Consider the following 23,993-nt stretch of genomic DNA (forward strand, 5'->3'; position numbering starts at 1 on the left):
GGAATTGGCTAGAACGACACAAAAAGACACTTGGTTCAGCCCCCTTTACTTGGCGAGGATTATGAGTCATTCTTCATCTAAATGGGAAAACATCAACATCCTAACAGTCAGCATCCTAATGACAGCAGGATAGTAAGTTATGTTTTATTATGTTTGTTGGCTCTCATAAAGTCTGCAGGGAGTAATAATCAGTGATGTTGTTGAAAAAAAGCGAAAATCATGAAAATGATTTAAATGAAAATACGTAAATATTAAATGTTATTATGAATGTGCCTGTTACTACATAACATATATACTTACAGGCCTACTGAAATGAATTTTTTTTATTTAAACGGGGATAGCAGATCCATGCTATGTGTCATACTTGATCATTTCACGATATTGCCATATTTTTGCTGAAATGATTTAGTAGAGAACATCGACGATAAAGTTCGCAACTTTTGGTCGCTGATAAAAAAAAAGCCTTGCCTGTACCGGGAGTAGCATGACGTCGCAGGTTGAAGGGCTCCTCACATTTCCCCATTGTTTACACCAGCAGCGAGAGGGATTCGGACCGAGAAAGCGACGATTGCCCCATTAATTTGAGCGAGGATGAAATATTCGTGGATGAGGAACGTGAGAGTGAAGGACTAGAGTGCAGTGCAGGACTTTCTTTTTTCGCTCTGACCGTAACTTAGGTACAAGCTGGCTCATTGGATTCCACACTCTCTCCTTTTTCTATTGTGGATCACGGATTTGTATTTTAAACCACCTCGGATACTATATCCTCTTGAAAATGAGAGTCGAGAACGCGAAATGGACATTCACAGTGACTTTTATCTCCACGACAATACATCGGTGAAGCACTTTAGCTACGGAGCTAACGTGATAGCATCGTGCTTAAATGAAGATAGAAACAAAATAAATAAGCCCCTGACTGGAAGGATAGACAGAAGATCAACAATACTACTATCAGGAGACACCGAACCAAACACTGGACCTGTAACTACACGGTTAATGCTGTGCCGCCTGTCGAAGCCTAGCAATGCTGTTGCTAACAACGCCATTGAAGCTAACTTAGCTACGGGACCTCGTCAGAGCTATGATAAAAACATTAGCGCTCCACCTACGCCAGCCCTCATCTGCTCATCAACACCCGTGCTCACCTGCGTTCCAGCGATCGACGGCGCGACGAAGGACTTCACCCGATCATCGACGGCGCGACGAAGGACTTCACCCGATCGTCGATGCGGTCGGCGGCTAGCGTCGGATAGCGCGTCTGCTATCCAAGTCAAAGTCCTCCTGGTTGTGTTGCTGCAGCCAGCCGCTAATACACCGATCCCACCTACAACTTTCTTCTTTGCAGTCTCCATTGTTCATTAAACAAATTGCAAAAGATTCACCCACACAGATGTCCAGAATACTGTGGAATTTTGCGATGAAAACAGAGCTGTTTGTATTGTGATATAATGTGTCCGAATACTTCCGTTTCAACCATTGACGTCACACGCAAATGTCATCATACATAGAAGTTTTCAACCGGAAGTTCCCCGGGAAATTTAAAATTGCACTTTATAAGTTAACCCGACCGTATTGGCATGTGTTGCAATGTTAAGATTTCATCATTGATATATAAAGTATCAGACTGCGTGGTCGGTAGTAGTGGGTTTCAGTAGGCCTTTAAATCATGTATATAAAACATCAATGGAGGTGTTTGGTTGTTTTTAAGGGCTTTATAGGCAGAATAGAGGGGCTCTCATAGGCTCTATTGCAAGCAGAGTTTTGATCGCATTTATTTACTAGTTTGAATGCATTTTAAAGTGAAGTGTGAAGTGAATTACATTTATATAGCGCTTTTTCTCAAGTGACTCAAAGCGCTTTACATAGTGAAACCCAATATCTAAGTTACATTCAAACCAGTGTGGGTGGCACTGGGAGCAGGTGGGTAAAGTGTCTTGCCCAAGGACACAACGGCAGTGACTAGGATGGCGGAAGCGGGGATCGAACCTGCAACCCTCAAGTTGCTGGCACGGCCGCTCTACCAACCGAGCTATACCGCACATCTGTCATCATGTCTTTCATGATGATTGTGAACAATAGGCAAACTTCTTAAAAAAGTGCAGTTCCTCTTTAAAGCATTACAGTGTTTAAATGGATTTAAAATTAGCTTTAATGGCTGTCTATCTGTTTTGGCCCTGCGAAGAGGTGGCAACTTGTCCAGGGTCTACCCTGCCTTCCACCCAGCTGGGATAGGATCCAGCACCTCCACGACCCCAAGAGGGACAAGCAGTAGAAAAAAGATGGTTGGTTGGATGGATGGATGGTTAAAAAAAAAAAATTTAAAAATGAATATCCCGGAATAATCACATGAGAAGCACTTCTAAATGTTTCCTTTTAAGACCTTAATCAAGCACAAAACTGTATCGCACACTGTAGGCACCTTATTTGGCTATACAAATGTGTTTTAATAGTTAATCCAGGGAATAATTGCTGTTATAAGTAATTTACCCCTGGCAGATGTATTCAGTATCTAATTTATTTTCATTGGAAGATACACATGGCTGAAAAAAGAACGTTTTTATTTTAATGTAAAAACAAGAGTATAAAGAAGTCATACTGTTCCATTACCTTTGTTCATACTACTGTCACTACTCAACTGCCAAAGAACTGTAGACACCTTAATATGTGTTGCTTCCTATACTGTATATACTGTGTATACTGTATATACTGTTATACTATTTGATATTGCACTGGTACTGTATTTGACTACTGTTATTCTACTTGTACTGATACTTCTACCATAACTACTGGGACTTATTGTGCAACTTATTGTCTTGTAATTAATGTACATCAGAGCTATTCAATTTTTTTATTTTTTTTTGTATTTAGTGCATTAGATTTTGCAACTAGTGTTTGGATCCCACTGTACGCAATATCTGAAGAGCATGGAAAAAAGCATTTCACTGTGGTGTACTCTGCATGTGACGAATAAAACCTTGAACTTTGAACCTTGAAATGTGCTCTATCACTTTAAGAGTTTGTGGACTGCATACATTTTTGGGACAATTCTCACCTTTGCTCTGATGGTACGTAGCGTGTATATCGTTGAGTTGCGTCTTTTTTAAGACGCATAACGTCTATGGAACGTGGAACATTTTGTGCAGGATTGCTTGCCACATCTATAATAAATATTTTGGTGGCGTTGTACCAAGGACACATGTGATGGATTTGTACACACTTTTAAAGTGTTGGTGACACAAACTGGTGTTTCTCGGCTGGCTTTTTCACTTCAATTGACCATTTCATTTTAAATTATCCTGTTTTAATTAATACAGTTTACGGGACATTTAAAAAAAGTGCTTATGTAAAAATTGTATTTTCAAATACATTTTAATCAAAAGTTGTATGTCAATTTACGTGCTGTGACGAAGCTAGAAACTCAAACAATGTGTGTCTCAAATCTCCCATTGAAATCAATTAAAGTCAACTTAATTTGGTGCTAAAGCCCCAAAACAGCCCAATTTTAACGTGTACCATGCTTTTTTAAAACAAAAAACAAACTTTTAGGTAATAAATATTGTGTAAAAAAAATAATACAATAGAACGTAGCACCAACAAGTACATTAGTTTTATGAAGTAATGTAATAATAACGTACAGTATTGACCTTGGAGAGTGGACTTCTACAGTATCGCCTTCGAGCTGCTTCTCCATTGAACACGCCATCAGTAGCTTCTCCATATTTTCATGGATAAATGTCTGCTGTTTAAAAATTCTGCTTCAGTCTGGTGCAGTCTATCACAGAGTTGATGACAAACTATTTAATGTTTTTGATGATTTCATTCTTTAATTCTTTAATTAATTAATTGGGGACGGCGTGGCGAAGTTGGTAGAGTGGCCGTGCCAGCAATCGGAAGGTTGCTGGTTACTGGGGTTCAATCCCCACCTTCTACCATCCTAGTCACGTCCGTTGTGTCCTTGGGCAAGACACTTCACCCTTGCTCCTGATGGCTGCTGGTTAGCGCCTTGCATGGCAGCTCCCGCCATTAGTGTGTGAATGTGTGTGTGAATGGGTGAATGTGGAAATACTGTCAAAGCGCTTTGAGTACCTTGAAGGTAGAAAAGCGCTATACAAGTATAACCCATTTATCATTTATAATTCAAATAATATAATTTAATTCTTCTTAGAAATATCCTTCACACTTACTTTCGTCATCCCCATAGTTGGAAAACAAAGTTATGTCCATCTCTATCCATATGCTGATGCTAGTGAGTAAGACCAGATGTTGTGGTAGGATCTTACAGAGTTCACTGTGACAGTCGCTGCACCAACTAGTGGCGAAGATGTGTGTAACACAATTTTTACTTGAATTTTTACTTGAATTATTACTTAAATACATTCCGCATGTAATAGAGAGTCATGGTGTACAGTAAATGTTTCTGCAAATATTATGCAGTAATCCCTCTTTTTGATCAAATGTTATCATAGTGAGTTATAAGCCTATCTGGAGCCTATATCAGCTGCAGTCTTATACTATATAATATATTGTCACATTTCTAGTACTTACATGTATCCATCCATCCATTTTCTACCGCTTATTCCTTTCAGGGTCGCGGGGGGCGCTGGAGCCTATCTCAGCTACAATCGGGCGGAAGGCGGGGTACACCCTGGACAAGTCGCCACCTCATCACAGGGCCGTACTTACATGTATACTATCCAATATACAGGCACATTTCTAGTACGTATGGTATGTATTATACTGTCACATTGCTGGTACTTACAGTAGAGTATGTAATATACTGTCACATTTCTAGTACTTACAGTACAGTACTTAATATACTGTCACATTTCTAGTATTTTAACATTTCTAGTACTTACAGTATAGTATGTATTATACTGTCATATTTCTAGTATTTTAGCATTTCTAGTACTTACAGTATAATATGTATTATATAGTCACATTTCTAGTATTTTAACATTTCTAGTACTTACAGTAGTATGTGATGTACTGTCACATATCTAGTTCTTGTAGGATGTAATATACTGTTACATTACCAGCAGTATGTATTATACTGTCACCGTTCTAGTCCTTACAGTACAGTGTGTAAATATACTGTCACATTTCTAGTACTTATAGTATTTGTAATATACTATCACATTTCCAGTAGTATGTAATTACTGTCACATTTGTAGTACTTAAGGTATGTAATACACTGTCATATTTCTAGTATTTTCACATTTCTAGTACTTATAGTATATGTAATATACTGTCACATTTCTAGTCGTATGTATTATACTGTCACATTTCTAGTACTTATAGTAAGTAATATACTCTTACATTTTTAGTACTGTAACATTTCTAGTACTTGTAGTATGTAAGAACTGTAACACATCTAGAAGTATGTAATATACTGTCACATTTGTAATACTGTAATATTTCTAATACTTACAGTATGTGTGTACTGTCACATTGCTAGTACTGTAACATTTTTAGTACTTTTACATGTGATATACTGTCAATTTTCTAGTACTTATAATGTGTAATATACTGTTGCATTTCTAGTACTTATAGTATGTAATATACTGTCACATTTGGTAGTACTTACAGTAGCCTATGTAATATACAGTCACATTTCTAGTACTTTTAGTATGTAATATAATCTTACAATTCTAGTACTGTAACATTTCTCTTATTTTTGTTATGTACTGTACTGTCACACTTTTAGAAGTATGTAATATACTGTCACATTACTAGTACTTATAATATCTAATATGCTGTCACATTTTGTAGTAATAAATAGTAGGTAATATACACTTACATTTCTAGTACTGTAACATTTCTAGTACTTGTAGTATGTAATTTACTGTAACACATCTATAAATATGTAATATACTGTCACATTTCCAGTACTGTAATATTTCTAATACTTACATGTATAGTATATGTATACTGTCACATTGCTAGTACTGTAACATTTTTAGTACTTATACATGTAATATACTGTCACTCTTCTAGTACTTAGAATATGTAATATACTGTTACATTTCTAGTACTTATAGTAGGTAATATACTCTTACATTTCTAGTACTGTAACATTTCTAGTACTTGTAGTATGTAATTTACTGTAACACATCTATAAGTATGTAATATACTGTCACATTTCTAGTACTGTAATATTTCTAATACTTATAGTATATGTATACTGTCACATTGCCAGTACTGTAACATTTTTAGTACTTATACATGTAATATACTGTCACTCTTCTAGTACTTATAATGTGTAATATACTGTTACATTTCTAGTACTTGTAGTATGTAATATACATTTGGTAGTATTTATAGTAGCTTATTTAATATACTGCCCCATTACTAGTACTTATCGTATGTACTATAATCTGTCACATTTGGTAGTACTTATAGTAGCCTATGTAATATACTGTCCCATTACTAGTACTTATTGTATGTACTATAATCTGTCACATTTGGTAGTACTTATAGTAGCCTATGTAATATACTGTCCCATTACTAGCACTTATTGTATGTACTATAATCTGTCACATTTGGTAGTACTTATAGTAGCCTATGCAATATACTGTCACATTTCTAGTACTTATAGTATGTACTATAATCTTACATTTCTAGTACTGTAACATTTCTCGTATTTTTAATATGTACTATACTGTCACACTTCTAGAAGTATGTAATATACTGTCACATTTCTAGTACTTATAATATGTAATATACTGTCACATTTAGTACTTATAGTATGTCATATAAATAAACTTCGATTGATTGATTGAGTAGTTCTGAGTTCAATCCTGGGCTCGGGATCTTTCTGTGTGGAGTTTGCAGTTCTCCCCGTGACTGCGTGGGTTCCTTCCGGGTACTCCGGCTTCCTCCCACCTCCAAAAAACATGCACCTGGGGATAGGTTGATTGGCAACACTAAAATTAGCCCTAGTGTGTGAATGTGAGTGTGAATGTTGTCTGTCTATCTGTGTTGGCCCTGTGATGAAGTGGCGACTTGTCCAAGGTGTACACCGCCTTCCGCCCGAATGCAGCTGAGATAGGCTCCAGCACCCCCCGCGTGACCCCAAAAGGGACAAGCGGTAGAAAATGGATGGATGGATGGATGGATGGATGATTGATTGATATATTGTCACTTTTCTAGTACTTATATAATATATTGTCACATTTAGTTAACATAGCATCTATATATTGTCAGATTGCTAGTACTTTCACATTTCTAGTACTTGTATGTAATATACTGTCACATTTCTAGTAGTATGTCATTTTCCTGTCACATTTCTATTACTTATAATTAGAGATGTCCGATAATATCGGCCGATAAATGCTTTAAAATGTAATATCGGAAATTATCGGTATTGTTTTTTTTATTATCGGTATCGTTTTGGTTTTTTTGTTGTTTTTTTTGTTTTTTTTCTCAAATCAACATACAAAACACAAGATACACTTACAATTAGTGCACCAACCCAAAAAAAACTCCCTCCCCCACTCATTCACACAAAAGGGTTGTTTCTTTCTGTTATTAATATTCTGGTTCCTACATTAAATATCAATATATATCAATACAGTCTGCAGGGATACAGTCCGTAAGCACACATGATTGTGCGTGCTGCTGGTCCACTAATAGTACTAACCTTTAACAGTTAATTTTACTCATTTTCATTAATTACTAGTTTCTATGTAACTGTTTTTATATTGTTTTACTTTCTTTTTTATTCAAGAAAATGTTTTTAATTTATTTATCTTATTATTTTTTTTTTTTAAAAGGACCTTATCTTCACCATACCTGGTTGTCCAAATTAGGCATAATAATGTGTTAATTCCACGACTGTATATATCGGTATCGGTTGATATCGGTATTGGTAATTAAAGAGTTGGACAATATCGAAATATCGGATATCGGCAAAAAGCCATTATCGGACATCCCTACTTATAATATGTAATCTATTGTCACATTTCTAGTACTTTTTTATTGTCCCATCTCTAGCACTTACAGTATTGTGTGTAATATATTGTCATATTTCTTGTACAGTACTCCCAGTATAGTATGTAATACACTGCCCCATTTCTAGTAGCCATGCAATATACTGTCACATTTACTTGAGTAACATATGATGTAATATTTGATCATATTTCTGCCGTTTTTACTGAAACAACGATTGTAATGACACAGACAATACATGTATAACACAGTTGAATGGAGAAATATGACTTCATGTTATTGTTTCGTGTTTGATAAAGGGCATCATGGTGAGTTCAAAGTATTTTGAGTTAATAGTGGAGAAAGGGAGAGTGTATCAAATGTGCTGACAGCAGCAACATGGTGGATGAAGATGAAGATGAAGATGATGCTGATGATGGTGGGTGGTGGCGGGAGTTTTTCCCGCCCCTTCTTCTTCTCCTTCTTCTCCTTCTTCTTCTTGCACTTCTTCTTCTTGTCGCCGTTGTAGTAAAGTGTTTTGGAGCCAAAGGCTGACAAAGTGATGGATGTGGACGTGCGGAAAATGAAGTGTGTTGTTTGACGGAGCCACGATGAAGAGGACGAGGACACACACGTCGGACAGAGGCGACAATTAAAGCCGCCATGTTGCTTGGAGTCTTTACGGAAGTCTTTTTCATCAGTGGAAGTATGAACATGGACAACATGGTGGAGGTTAGCGCTCACTGACTATTTCCACGCGTGTGTGTACGAGAGAGTGTGTGAGAGTTGAAAGAGTTTTGATGTGGACGTTAAGTAGTCCACAGAGGAGTAGCGGCATGGGCAGTGACGTGGCGGCGGCACACGCCGGGACACTGTCCTCCTCCCTGGACACGGAAGACATACACTCCTTCAAGCAGGACCCGCTGGTGCCGCTCATGGACACTTTGGAGCCCGCACGGACTAGAGAAGCTCCTTCTGGGGACAAACTCATCTTCTCCACGGCGGCTGGGATTAGAGACTCTCATGCCGAGAACCACCAGGAGCCTCCTCCCACGAACCCGGTACCGGTACCGCCGCTGCAGGTACGACCTCAGAGATCTTATCGTATTTTAGTTTATCTTATCTCCTCTTATCTTATTAGCTGGATACTACACACCTGCATTCAATTAAATCAATAATCATAATAAAAAATAACTGGAATAATATTCACGTTTGTATGAAACGGAGGAAAACACACACAATTAATAATAATAATTATAATAATAATAATAATAATAATAATGTGTGTGTTACCACAGCACGCAAGTGTTCAACGTGGAAGCCACGAAAAATAATAATAATTAATAAAGAAAATATTTGAAAGGAGATATTTTTTTCTTATCAAGAAAATAAGTATATATAATAAACTCGCTGTAATATAAATACAATATAACAAGACATCCATAAACGTGGATGCATATGCAAAAGTGCAATATATTTATCTCTACAGTAATCTATTTATTTATATCTGCACCTTATTGCTCTTTTATACCTGCACTACAACGAGCTAACGCAATGTAATTTCGTTTCTTATCTGTGCTGTAAAGTTCAAATTTGACTGACAATAAAGGGAAGTCTCTGTCTATAATAGTTATGTTAATTTACAGTCCAGCCTGTGTGTGACGCAATAATAATAAAAAAACGTATTCTATTAATTTTCCATGTCGTGAAGCACATTCATTCTTTCAGATGTTGCCCCCTTGATTCTTATTCAGTATTCCTGAAAATACACCGACAATACATTATGTAAACATGACTAAAACATTCAAATGAGCAGGACGGGTGTTTTGTTTGTTAGAAACGAAAATACAAATAACGGGAATCATTGAGTAATATTTATAATTATAATTACTATTTAATTCATTCATTTATTTTTTAGGGTTGGTGCATATTAATGAACATCTGCAACGATACAGGTGTAAATATGGCAGTTTATAGCACAACTGCGGATTTACATATGCTGTCCTCATGCAGGTAACATCAATTAAAAAAAACTAATACAGAAATAAATACATATTACTATTAATATATAATAACTATAGAAAAACAAACAATTAAAGGGATGCGAGGCATTCTTACATTTAAGTCCTATTTTAGGAAAGAAATTTAGAGTAATGCAAAAAATAAACGTGTGTGTCTGTGTGTGCGTGTGTGTGTTATTCATCAATATCGTGCAATAAATGTGCAATTGTTCAAATGTATGCTAGTTATAATTATATATGCACACCAATTGTACTTACTAAGTACATATATGTATACATGACTCAAATGACACATCGTGAAATATGCTAATAATGAAAACGAATAAAAAACAGTGACAATATGCCTCCTAATTTATAAATTGTCCCTATAATGCAAATGAACATATTCGATCGTGAAAGTATTATGTGTTGATCATGCATTTGCTGCTACTTTGTGAGTAGTTTGTACATATAACGATGCATATATTATACAAACTTCTATTTTAATCATTTAATGATGCAATGATTTCATTATGTTTGTTATAATTATGGATTTGTCCATTAGAGATCGCTGTATAATGTACTGTATTTATAATACAATAGGAGATAAGGTAAGGGGTGTCCAATGTGTGGCTTGAGGGTCATTTGCGGTGCGCAGCCCATTTTATTATTATTAATATGAGTAAAAAAAAATTAAATAACACAACTGGGAAAAAGAGCAAAAAGGTGTCATGTGAGGAGAAAAAATAGACATGCTAATAATAATAATAGTAATAATAATAAGACACTTGACATACACTTTGACTTATTTAATTCAAATTTGCATTGAAATATATAAAATGTATTTCTTAGACTTAAAAACAACAACTAAATGACAAAAATGAAAATGATCCAACTCCCATATTATTGTTCACTAAGTTTAGACATACTGAGTCATAAATAATTAATGTTATATATAGATGTTATATATTATATCTATCTATCTAGAGAAATCATTTAGTTGTAGCTTCCTTGCAAGTCATTAAACAAATGACACATACACTAATTATACATATGAAACCAAGTCCATACTAATAAAATTACAACTATTCATAATTATTACTGCTCATTTCCCACCATTTTAGCTGCTGTTGTTTTTTTGTTTTTGTTTTTTTTAGTTTTTCGTGTTAGGTTAGAATGTTAAAGTAAGCCGCGAGCCAATAAGAAACAGGCTGCGGGCCGCATTGAAACTTTTCATCTGAATTTTACGAATGATAATATATCTAGTGAATATGAACTTATTCATGTGTCATATCTAACCAGGCGACAGTTTTTGTTGTGGATATAAAAAGCTTCGTAAAAGTTTTGGGGGTTTTTTTTAAATAAAAAAAAAAGTCTTTTTTAGGGTCCTGCCGGTCACCGGACTACCTCTTTCTCTGTTCTGGACATTCTGGACCCAAACAAGTTCACTAGTCGGCGACATGACAACCACCGCGGTGAGCAAGGCCAGGAAAACCGGAGAGGATCCAGTGGAGGATCCAGTGGAGGATCCACAGGAGGATCCAGTGGAGGATGCGAAGCGGGCCTGGAGCCCAACGGCGACGCATATTCGCAGGGTTATCACAGTAAGTCACATTGATTTAATCGTTTATGACATTAACGCAACATAATTCCATCATTCTTATATATTTTTTCGTTTAATGTAATAATGAAATATAAAAGTATTATTTTAAAAATTGTACTTTTCCTGGCAGTGAAATATAATAACACTATTATATATGATATTATATGAGGCCTCCTCTAAATCATCTAATGACACCACACCAGCATGAGTTAATTGATAGTTTCGTTTTATTGGTACTCAGTAAAAATGATAACCGTTTTTTTCTCGTTCGGTCTTCAGACAATATTAAAAATTAAAAATAAAAAAAGAATAAACGCAGTCAATTTGCGTCGGCCTTTCCCAATTCCGCAATACTAAAAACGGTGGTAGATGAATGCATGTATGAAAGTACACAATTTAATTCATTTATTTAATTATATATCTCAAATATAATTTATTTGACTCGGAGTAATTGATTCCCTTCTATGATGCCGTTTATTGATAATAGCGCAGACAATTCAGTATTGTTAAGTAATTCATGTTTCATGTAATTTTGAAGAACATTATATTAATTTAACTGTAGGGCCTACAACACACATTTGTTTACTTTTAAGTACAAATGAATTTGTTAAATATTAATGAACAATTATTGTCCTGCCAATTTTGACAGGTTTCATTTTTAATCTTCCATCCATCTATTTCGGGACAAGCGGGATATATTTGAGGAAAATAAATACAATGAAAATACTTCAGAAAATTACCAAATACAAAACAATATAATTAGAAGAACACAATTGTGCAAATATTCAAACATAACTTAGTTGATATTTTCTTGTAAACACTTTTTTTAAAAACCTCAATTAAAAGCAATAACGAAAGGCAAACGCGTCCAAAGTGCAATGTGGGGACCATTTGTGGACTGCAGCTGTTTTATTTTTGTGCACGTTGTAATGCATAGTCTAAAAATACAATAAACAGGAATATTAACACAAAAATACAGCAAAAGTGTGAAAAAAAGCAAAAACATAATATAGGGAGAACTGTTGAAATGTTACTAATAATACAATTGTTACGTATACTTGCAGACTGGTTTTTTTATATATATATATTAGTCATTAGCACAACTTTAAAACAAATATTAGAATGGTTTACACATCTTTTTGATTTGTCAGTATGGAAATCATTTGCGCAAACAAGTCTTTATTTTGTCTTTAACAAAAAATACAACAATTGCTGTAATAAACTCAACTCAAATGAATGATTCATCTTTTTTAACTAACATATATTCACCTCTCTACTACTTACAGTATGCAAAATACTGTCACATATAATATTTTAAGTACAGTTGTTAAATAACAGTAATATACTGTCACATTGTAATATTTGAATAACATATACGTATGCAATACACTGTCTGCAGTACTTATAGTATTTGATATACTATTACTTTTGCAGTACTTCCCCATCCATCCATCCATTTTCTATCGCTTATTCCCTTCGGGGTCGCGGGGGGTGCTGGAGCCTATCTCAGCTACAATCGGGCGGAAGGCGGGGTACACCCTGGACAAGTCGCCACCTCATCGCAGGGCCATTAGCAGTACTTGAATAACATAATAACATATGTGATATCTGGTCATATTTCAACTAGGCCTACACTACTTTAATAACGGCAATGTACTCTCACATTTTCTGTACTTGAATATCATACTGTATATTGTCACAATTGTTGTACTTGAATAACATATAATGTAAAGGATATAAAGTTATACATAATTTATATGGTCATATTTTAAGTACAACACTTGAATAGCATTAATTACATAATGTCACATTTTTAGCACTTGAATAACTAATATACTGTTATATGTCCAGTACTTGAACAACTTAGTAGACGGTCCTATTTTAATAGTCGTGATGGCACCGCTGCATTTTCAATTGCAATTAAAAGATGGTTGTCATCATGAGTAGCGTTAAAGTGAATCTACCATTATGTGTTAGAAAATATTAAAGGTTCAGAAATTTGTGTTGAACATGTCATGTGACCCGTTAGAATCCACATTCATTTAAAGTAAAATAATGATGATAACGATTTCATAAAATATTACTAATTGATGTGAAATATGTTACATATAGTATGCAACATTGTTCATGATAAATGTATAATTTGACATGTTTTAATGCAGTGCAAATGTATTTTGAATTGAAAAAGAACATATATTGATGTCAAATCACTGAAACATTGACATTTATTGGTGTATTATTTGCATTTTTGTTATTGTGATGAAGTTGTCACATCAGACTTTCAATAATTTAATCGTTAAACATAGTGATATTTTTGTAACTTGTTTTCTATAAATGTGTAGATTAAAAAGTTTATATAATAGTAATTTTAAATATAGTACACATGCACACACTGAAATCTTTTAACCAAGCTTTATTTTATTTTCTAATAAATTAAAAGACACAAAGACTTTCCTCAGCAGAATAAACATAAAATATTGTTCTTAAAATACATATTGTTGTAGTGTTTAAATATAATTATCTTCTTCCATTTTATTTTTTGTAAAGTTTTTAGAGTGTGGTTTATTTTAATGCTCAAGGAATCCTGTTCATATTTATTGCTCTGTGCTAAGTGGGTTCAATCTGCACAAAATATTTGTCATTCAAATGTTAAGTGCAATACAAATAAAATCTATTATTATTATTGTTATTGAATAGTTTAGTTGCTCAGACAGCAATGTGTTTTTACTAGTTTAGATTGGGGTATAAAGTTTGTAATGGGGAAAGTCATTAATGTCTTTTGTACTGTCAGCCCTTTGAGACACTTGTGATTCAGGGCTATATAAATAAACATTGATTGATTGATTGATTGATTGATTGATTGATTGATTGATTGATTGATTGATACTGTTAGCTTTTAACATAGCTAGCGATTAGCACGGTAGTTGCCAGGTAGCAATTAGGGCGCTAACTACTAGCTACCAATCAGTGGGCTAGCTGGTAGCTACTGAACAGCGTGCTAGCTGCTAGCTATTAATCAGTGCGTCAGCTGCTAGCTACAGTACTGATCAGCATGTTGGCTGTTAGCTTGCTGGCTGCTTCTGGAAATGAGCTGTTTCACCGTGTTGTGAGTTTATCGAACTGCGGAAATCGATCACAAAATTATTGTAATTAACATATGAAACATTAATATTAATCACTGGAAGTTTTACCACAGTTTATCATTAACACCGGTAATTGTTATATCCCTCCTTATATAACTGTAACATGACGAGCACTCCTAAATGTTTCTTCACTAAGGAACTTGATGCTCAAAGTTGTAGAACACTTTTTATTACAATGTTTTTGTTGGGTAAATACAAATAATATTTTGTATACCTTATCTATAAAACGTACTATACAGTATTCAGTACCTTCAGCCTAAATAAACAAATAAGTTGAGAAGAAAATGTCCCTCATGTACAATGAAGACACTTTGAGGGTACTACAATATTCAGTACAATCTTGGTGCAACATATAATGTATACAGTCAATGATGCAACAGTACTTTAAGTAAGGAGGCAGGCAACTAAAATAAATAATAAGGTGTACTGTAAAGGTATTTGATTGGTGTACACATGTACCAATCATACGTATGCAACAATTCTTACATCAAACAAAAAACAACAACTTCTTAAAGCCTGAACCTTTTTTTTTTTTTAAATATCAAATGAATAGTCTTTTAGTAAACAATATGTAAATGATGATGTTGGTATGAAAGTAAATAATTTGATGGTTCAGTGTAGATATGAAAAAGTACATATATTGACTAATGAATAAGAATAAAAGTGAGTTTTTGTGGTAAAGGAATGATACTTGTATCAGTGTTAGCTTTCAAACACTACTAACTTTGTTGCATTATTGTTTTATTTATGTAATTATACAAGACATATGCTGCTCTCTGACATCTTACTGCTTTTACATATTACAATGTTTGTACTTTAAATTGTCTTCTGATTTCATCAAATTATTTTGATTGGGTTTTGAAATAACTTTCTTAGATATGTGTTTATTTGTATTTATCAATTACCTTTGTAACACAGGCATGCCCCATACGGCACTTTTATACATAAACAAAACTATTTGTATACTGGAGATATATTTGTTAAGTGTTTGATAAATACTGAGTCAAAAGACAATTTATCAAAGAAAAGAGAATTTATTATTTCATATATCCTTAAACCAAATATGTCATGAAAGTACTTTTGTATTGTGTTTCCCATACATTCATTTATTTAGTAGTGGCAGTCAAAAGACAAATGGACAATATAGTCACAAATAGTCATATTTTACGCTTTTCAATTATCCTCTCTATGACAAGAGTACTGTGCTGTTTTTATTTTTAAGTACCTATTTTAAAAACACATGAGTCAAAGATTATCCATATGACAGGAGCACTCTGCTGTTTTTAGGAATCTGTTTAAAGTATTTAAACTACTTACCGTTGAACAGGTGTCTTCATTTAGAAATTATATGAAAGCATGTGTTTATCACAAAGATTATTATTTATTGAACACCAAAATAAATAGTGATCAAATAAACTGTAAACAAAGGGACTCTTACAAAATTGATGAAAATACATTTACATAAATTATTATTTATAATTTTTTGTAAGTGAAACTGCACTTCTTTTGAAATTTTGCATATAGTTCACAATCCTTATAAGAGACCAGAAGACAAAAGTTTTTAGTTTTTTTTCGCTTTCTAACATATAAAAATCGGCTCGTTCTTGGTGGCTAGCAATTCAGCTAATGGGCTAATGGGAGCAATCACTTCTACCACTAAATCACTTTAAAAATGCTTTCAAAAACCGTCAACAATACTTCATTTACGTTCCGGAACCTGTGTAATAACCAAACTGTAGCGACATTGTTATTTTAAGAGCGAACACTGAGGAACTCTCTTTCCAGCGTAGTAATACATCGGCGTGTTTCGCTATTAGCCGTAGAAGCCAACTACGGTAAGAGATAAGTTAGCTACTACGTCAGCACGAAACACATTTGAGTTTGTAATGCACAACACAATTTGATATAACACCAATCTGTACTGACTGAAAAACATGAACAATCATATTACAGTAACTGTAAAGTATTAGCCAACATTTAATGTTTTGTTTGTATATAGCTAGCCAGACAGTGTATGCTGTCTGTCATGATACATCCATGACCTGCTGCGTGTATTATGATCAATATAAAGTGTGACTCACTCGATGGACAGTTGTCTTTTTGGTCCAGCTAGCCAGGGACGTTTTTTCCAGTTAATTATGGGCAATCACTCCATTTATGTCAAAATAGCTTGGCTTCAAGTTCCACATTTTGCAGCTTTGATTCACTTTCACCTCATTCTCTCGGCTTCCGTCTGATCCAACGTCTCACTCTCCCTTCGCACTGGTTTCCAGAAGCAGTAGTTCATCCTCCATAAAGATTCAAAAAGATAAGGTTGTGAATCCTCATTTGTCCAACAGTAGTTGTCTTTGTTGTTTGTCACCAAGTCTGCCATGGTTAGAACACACTTGCGTGTTGTTATCCGGCAGGGGTTATTGCCAGATGTCAGAAATGCGCTGCTATGGAAATGGAAATAATTGCGCCGCAGAACTAGTTACGGCAATGATTAAAATGACCAAATTACGGTAAATATTGTACATATTACATATTGTTATGAACGCGTCTGTTACTACACTTTATATATATATATATATATAAATATATATATATATATATATATATATATATATATATATATATATATATATATATATATATATATATATATATATATATATATATATATATATACTTGCAGTGTGTATATAAAACGTTGATGGAGGGTTTTGAAGTTGTTTTAGAGGGCTTTGAAAGCTACAACAGTGACTCCCATTAGCCGCATCTTCCAAGCGTCTTTTATCATCTTTAAAATCCCCTCCACTCCAAAAAAAGACGTGTGTTCTTGTCTCTTATAATGATTGTGAACGATAGGCAACATTTAAAAAAAAGTGATGTTCCCCTTTAATGAATTTATCAATGACTTTTGCTCCAGACTTCTTCTTATTGTTTGAGCTTGTCATGCGTCACTCAGTCAACCGACTGACACATTACTGCCATAAATAGTGGGAAAGAGAGTCAGAATCAGAATCAGATTTATTGGACAAGTATGTTTAACCTATAAGGAATTTAATTTTGTAGACTACAACTGAGCACAAATGCGGCCCATACGGACCAGATGTTTTAACAGATCACGGCCCGACAATAATCCATTGGACAAATTGAGTCAAAAACAATGTGAACAATCCAACGCTTACTGTTTTTGTAAACCCCAAATTTTCTGAGATTCTATCAAAAGAAGGTTGGAAATATCTTTAGGATAACTGAAATAAACAAACCATTGCATGATATCAAAAAAAATTTAGTTTCACCTGTGTGTCCTGTGTGTGTGTGTGTTTATACATGTATAAATATACACTTATACGCATATATAAATACATATATATATATACTCATATATTTATATATATATATATATGTACAATCAATATATGTGTACAATTAATATATATATATATATATATATATATATATATATATATATATATATATATATATATATATATATATATATATATATATATATATATATATATATATATATATATATATATATATATATATATATATATGGATGGATGGATGGATATATATATATATATATATATATATATATATATATATATATATATATATATATATATATATATATATATATATATATATATATACACACACATATATATGTATGTATGTACAGCCTTGCCCCCGGCCAAATTAATTTAGCCCAATGTCGTCCACCGAGTCTAACAGTTTTTTGAGACAGTAATATGACTCAAGTAAAAGTAAAATGCATTGTAGTCATGCAAATAATTACTTGAATGGAGTGAATATTCAGTGAAAAACGGCTTAAGTACTGATTACTGGTGAGTAAGTTCTGATTTATTTAGTAGCTATTTCTAATGGTACTTGCACTACACTTGTAGTTGGTGTGTGTGTGTGAGTGTGTTTGTGTGCGTGTGTGTGTATGTGTGTGTGTGTGTGTGTGTGTGTGTGCGTGTGTGTGTGTGTGTGTGTGTGTGTGTGTGTGTGTGTGTGTGTGTGTGTGTGTGTGTGTGTGTGTGCATGTGTTTGTGTACAATTTGTGAGGGAGACAGAAATCCTACTACAGCATGTTCTGTACAACAAAAGATGCTCATTTTACAGTCACTTATGACGCTACAACAGGGCTAAAACATGAAAAAAAGTAAACGTCACTAGTGCTTATGTTTGATTGGTGAAATAGAGTCATGTGACCGTGTTCGCACAAAGAAATCTCTCTAACAAGCTAAATGAATGCGTCTTTCCAAGCAGTATTAAATAGGTTATACATTAATAATTTGATATAAAAGAAAGTCAATGTAACGGAGTAAAAGTAATGTTTTTTTTCACAAAAATATTAATGTAAAAATTAAAAGTTTGTTGCATTAAAACTACTCTGACTAGTCAAATTTATCCAAACGAAGACTTAAGCAAATGTAGTAACGGAGGGGATGTTGCTCCGATGCCCCACCTCTGGGCATCTGACCCCACACTACTATTCATCCAATAGCCACCTGTGGTGTCTAGCTACCATGTTATAATAATATTAATAATAATAACTATTATTATTATGATAACTTTTGAAAGACGTTTGAATTTGTGATGTCATGAATCAATTTAAGTGGACCCCGACTTAAACAAGTTGAAAAACTTATTCGGGTGTTACCATTTAGTGGTCAATTGTACGGAATATGTACTTCACTGTGCAACCTACTAATAAAAGTCTCAATCAATCAATCAATGTTCTCAGTGTTTAGCTCGAGGAAGAGCCTGTCGTCATTAATGTACATTACTTACTTTAACCTTACTTTACAAGAACTGAACGTCCACATGTTAATATTGTCACTTACTTTTTAAGCCTTTACTTTCAGACTGGTTTCCTCTGTAAATCATTTCTCTTTCTTAAGAGACTAAATGCTCAATTTATTATCTTCATAGTCTTGTTCAGTGTGTTTTTGACTAGAAAACATGCATATTTTCCCAACAATAACACTCTTTCAATTGTTATTCTAAACAAGCAGGTTGGGTTAAAGTATGGACTGTGTCCATGCAAAGCAATTAATTTCTTTACTGAATACTTAAAGGGGAACTGCACTTTTTGGGGGGGAATTTTGCCAATCGTTCACAATCATTATGAAGGACATGTATTTATTTTTAATGTGTTCTAAATAGGGGTTAACACGGTGGCACAGGGGTTAGTGCATGTGCCTCACAATACGAAGGTCCTGAGTAGTCCTGAGTTCAATCCCAGGCTCGAGATCTTTCTGTGTGGAGTTTGCATGTTCTCCCCGTGACTGCGTGGGTTCCCTCCGGGTACTCCGGCTTCCTCTCACCTCCAAAGACATGCACCTGGGGATAGGTTGATTGGCATCACTAAATTGGCCCTAGTGTGTGAATGTGAGTGTGAATGTTGTCTGTCTATCTGTGTTGGCCCTGTGATGAGGTGGCGACTTGTCCAGGGTGTACCCCGCCTTCGGCCCGAATGCACCTGAGATAGGCTCCAGCACCCCCCGCTACCCCAAAAGGGACAAGCGGTAGAAAATGGATGGATAGTGTTCTAAATATTAAACAAATGCGATCAAAAGTCTGCTTCCAATGGGAGCCGCCCTATTCTGCCTATAAAGCCCTTAGAAACATACAAACACTTCCATTAAGATTTTATATACATGATGTAAGTATATATGTAATGTAGTAACAGGCTCATGCACAACATTTAATATTTACATATTTTTATAATTTTAGGCATACAGTACGCAGCGCATTCATTTTAAAAACGCATTACAACCTTCGCTTTTTTTAACAACATCACTGATTATTACTCACTGCAGACTTTATGAGAGCCAACAAACATAATAAATCATCACTTACTGTACAATGTCGTCTGTCATTAGGATGCCGCCTGACAGGATGTTCATATATTCCCGTTTAGATGAAGAATGACTCATAATCCTCGCGAAGAAACAAGCATATTTTTGTGTCGTTCTCGCCATTTCCGGGTCTAAATTGGCTGTCAAAGTGTACCGACTTGTCAGATTACATCCTAGTCCTTCTCCAATCCAGGTGAGAGGCATGATTTAAGATCTACAATAAAGTTTGACGAGCAAGGAAACGAGGAAGCAGCAGACCACTCGATGATGTAAACATAGGCACACAAGCTTGTGATCACCGCGCTGCTATAAATAGTTTGTCTGCGTTAGCGCTTCTAATAACATTACCACTAATACTTGGTTAATATTCAAATCAGGAAATGTAAATGGAGTATTGTTGGCGCTTTTTGGATGTTTTTCAATTGGGTTTTAGGGGCCAAATAGAGCCGACTTTTATTTATGTTTATTTACAAGTTAGAATGCATTATTAAAACAATCCATCCGTCGTCATGTCCTTCATAATGATTGTGAACGATAGGCAAAATTCCCAAAAAAGTGCAGTTCCACCTTTAAGTGTTTTCAATGCCAGTCAGTCAGTGTGACAAAGACATAACATCTCTGTTGAACATTTGGAGAGATGCAAAACGTGCACACCTGATGCATTGGTATGTTTGTTTTTGACCAAGCTTGCTGTTTTGCACACAGCAGCTCTAGAAAACGATGCCTTCCGCTTAAGAGCGCATACTGCTTGTCTCCCCTCCAAAAGGTGGAGACATCCAATAAGAAAGAAAAGTGTCACTCAGCTGACCTGCACACAGCATAGTCAGAGCTCTGCTCACAGAAGGAAGTGTTTGGACTGAGGTCAGAACTCGGAGCTTTGCCACGGTCACTCAGTCAGCGTGATTCTGATTTACATTTGTCTGTAATTATTGAAGGGTTAAATGAACCTCCTGCAAGTTCCGATTTCTTGGACCAAGACTTGGATGAAGTCTGCAATATTATATTGAATATTATAGTCTACATTTTGTCCCTATTATGAGTTTAGACACTCTTGGCTTATTACGCCAAATTTTGTGGTCCGCTTCTTCACCATCACACTAACTTTCTTACTTCCGATTGTTAGTGGTCAGGATGTCGATCTCCCAGCGGCGTTTAAACATGCATGTCAACCGTCTAATCAAAACATATGTTTGCTTCTTGCGCAAACAAAGCAGGAGCAACAATGTGTAACAATACATTAACTCCTTATTGCCCAAACGTCACAACCCTGTTACAAATATTACTTCAAGTAGTGGTGAAAACGCTCGCAACTTAAAGCATGACAAGAAGTCGAGAGAGCGCTCTTATCTCAAAGTAATTGTATATGAAACTCTGTCTTTCAACCTTTTGAAGTAGAGGTATTGTTTTTTGCTTTTTGAAATTAAAACAAGCTGATTTTTTTCATCAGAAAGTGTGTAAGTGACGCTGACACTAATAATATCAGAAAAAAGAAGAATTTCTTCAGGTAGGCCAATATTTGTTTAGAAATGAATTTCCAGGTCGTTCACATGCACCAAATTCCTGTCACCTTTCCCTTCTTCTTCACTTCACCTTCTACAGTATTTATATTTATTGATATATACACTAATTGGTTTTTTTTTAGGTTAAATTACGAGGAATAATTAAAACAATGATTGCAAATTCATGAAATCACAAGTTGATACAATGTTAAATAGCGTCAAAACATTGCAACTTTTAACACAACTTTCTAAAAAAGCTGCTGCAAATTCAAGCATTTTAGGCCACAACAATCACAAAAATCCCCGGAGGGACTGATAAATGTCCACTAATGTTTTGGAGGCAATCAACTTTCGACCAACAAGTACATTTTGTAAAAACATGCAAAACAATCTGAATAAATTGTTCCAGTTGATGAGTGTTACAGATTAAATGTGTTCTTTACTACTGGTGTAGATATGGAATGTCTCATCTTCATTGTCTTACGTTGCAGAAAACTTTGGCTACAGAAGTCCAGATGAGGACGTCTACAACGAAGCTGGTACTCCAGACTCCGACGCACCAGATGGGCTTTACAGCAGCGAGGAAAGCAGTTCGGCTCTGCATTTCAGCGGGGACAGAGATGTTGGCCAGCAGAGCCCTCAGGACTCCAGCAAAGACTCAAAAAGCCCCAGAAGAGGCTCTGCGGGTCAGCTCATCAGCGTGCAGCCTAACGGGGGCCACGGTGGGCAAGGAAAACCTAAACGGAAACGCTCAGGCACGGACTCCAAGTCGGGCAAACCCCGCCGAGCACGCACTGCCTTCACCTACGAGCAGCTGGTGGCGCTGGAGAACAAGTTCAAGTCCACTCGCTACTTGTCTGTTTGCGAGCGGCTCAACCTGGCGCTGTCGCTGTCCCTCACCGAGACCCAGGTCAAGATCTGGTTCCAGAACCGCCGGACCAAGTGGAAGAAACAGAACCCCGGCGCAGACACTTCGGCTCCTACCAGTGCAGGAGGCGGAGCAGGCGGGGGAGGAATGGGCGGCGCTCTGGGCGGCCTCAGCCCGCTAAGTCCGTCTCCCCCAATCAGCGGGCACCTGGCCTTACATACCGGCTACGCAACTGGACACCATCACCCTCCTGCGGGCAGCCTGGTCCAACTTCCTTTCCTCACCACCAGCCATGTTCTGTCTCCTTTCATGCTGGGGACGCAGAGCTACGCTGCACCTGCCTTCTACAGCTCACACCTGTAGGTAGACGCACATGCACGAGGACTCTCTGAGCCGAGGGACTGACGTGTTTCAGCCAACCAACAAATGCTGATTCAGCTCCTTTTTAAGACAAAGCTTTAATTTTGATTGTTTGGACTGAATGTGAATATTGTACATATTGGATTGCCATAGTGACAAAATATAAAATGTTAGATACGGAATGATCTATTATTAAAAATACCGTGTTGCTTCAGCAGTGTTTTCCTTTCACCTTTCTGTTTTTCAAGTTGTTGACATGAAGTTAGGATCGACTGATCTTTGATAATAAACAAAGATAACGACAAAAGATGCATGTGTGTTTTTCATCAACCTTCTAAAAGTACACCGAATGCCAAGGATGTTCAAAAGCAGTATTGTCCAAAGCGTGGCCTGCAGCTCGATTTTAATTGGTCCGCAACACATTCTAAAGATGAAGTAAACACGTCCAGGAGTAGAACATAACAAAAACAAATATGGAAAAAATAATCTGGTCCAATCTCCCTGAAAAATGAGACTCCATAACCAAAATGGCCTACAACCTCTCTTTTCTTTTTTTTTAATGATTGTCACACACACACTAGGTGTGGTGAAATCAACTTCTGCATTTGACCCATCCCCTTGTTCACCCCCTGGGAGGTGAGGGGAGTAGTGAGCAGCAGCGGTGGCCGCGCCCGGGAATCAGTTTGGTGATTTAACCCCCAATTCCAACCCTTGATGCTGAGTGCCAAGT

The 23,993-nt window shown here is 35.6% G+C and overlaps 1 protein-coding gene across 1 annotated transcript; it reads left to right on the forward strand.

Moving 5' to 3' along the window:
• Window positions 1-8,439: 8,439 nt before the first annotated feature.
• On the forward strand, window positions 8,440-23,408 carry LOC133648049 (NK1 transcription factor-related protein 1-like). Its single transcript, XM_062043828.1, has 3 exons — window positions 8,440-9,008; window positions 11,311-11,530; window positions 22,527-23,408. The coding sequence occupies exons 1-3, from the start codon at window positions 8,727-8,729 to the stop codon at window positions 23,264-23,266; spliced, it is 1,242 nt and encodes a 413-aa protein (XP_061899812.1). The 5' UTR covers window positions 8,440-8,726; the 3' UTR covers window positions 23,267-23,408.
• Window positions 23,409-23,993: the final 585 nt, after the last annotated feature.

The sequence above is a fragment of the Entelurus aequoreus genome, linkage group LG04, assembly GCF_033978785.1.
Source record: "Entelurus aequoreus isolate RoL-2023_Sb linkage group LG04, RoL_Eaeq_v1.1, whole genome shotgun sequence".
Lineage (NCBI taxonomy): Eukaryota > Metazoa > Chordata > Actinopteri > Syngnathiformes > Syngnathidae > Entelurus > Entelurus aequoreus.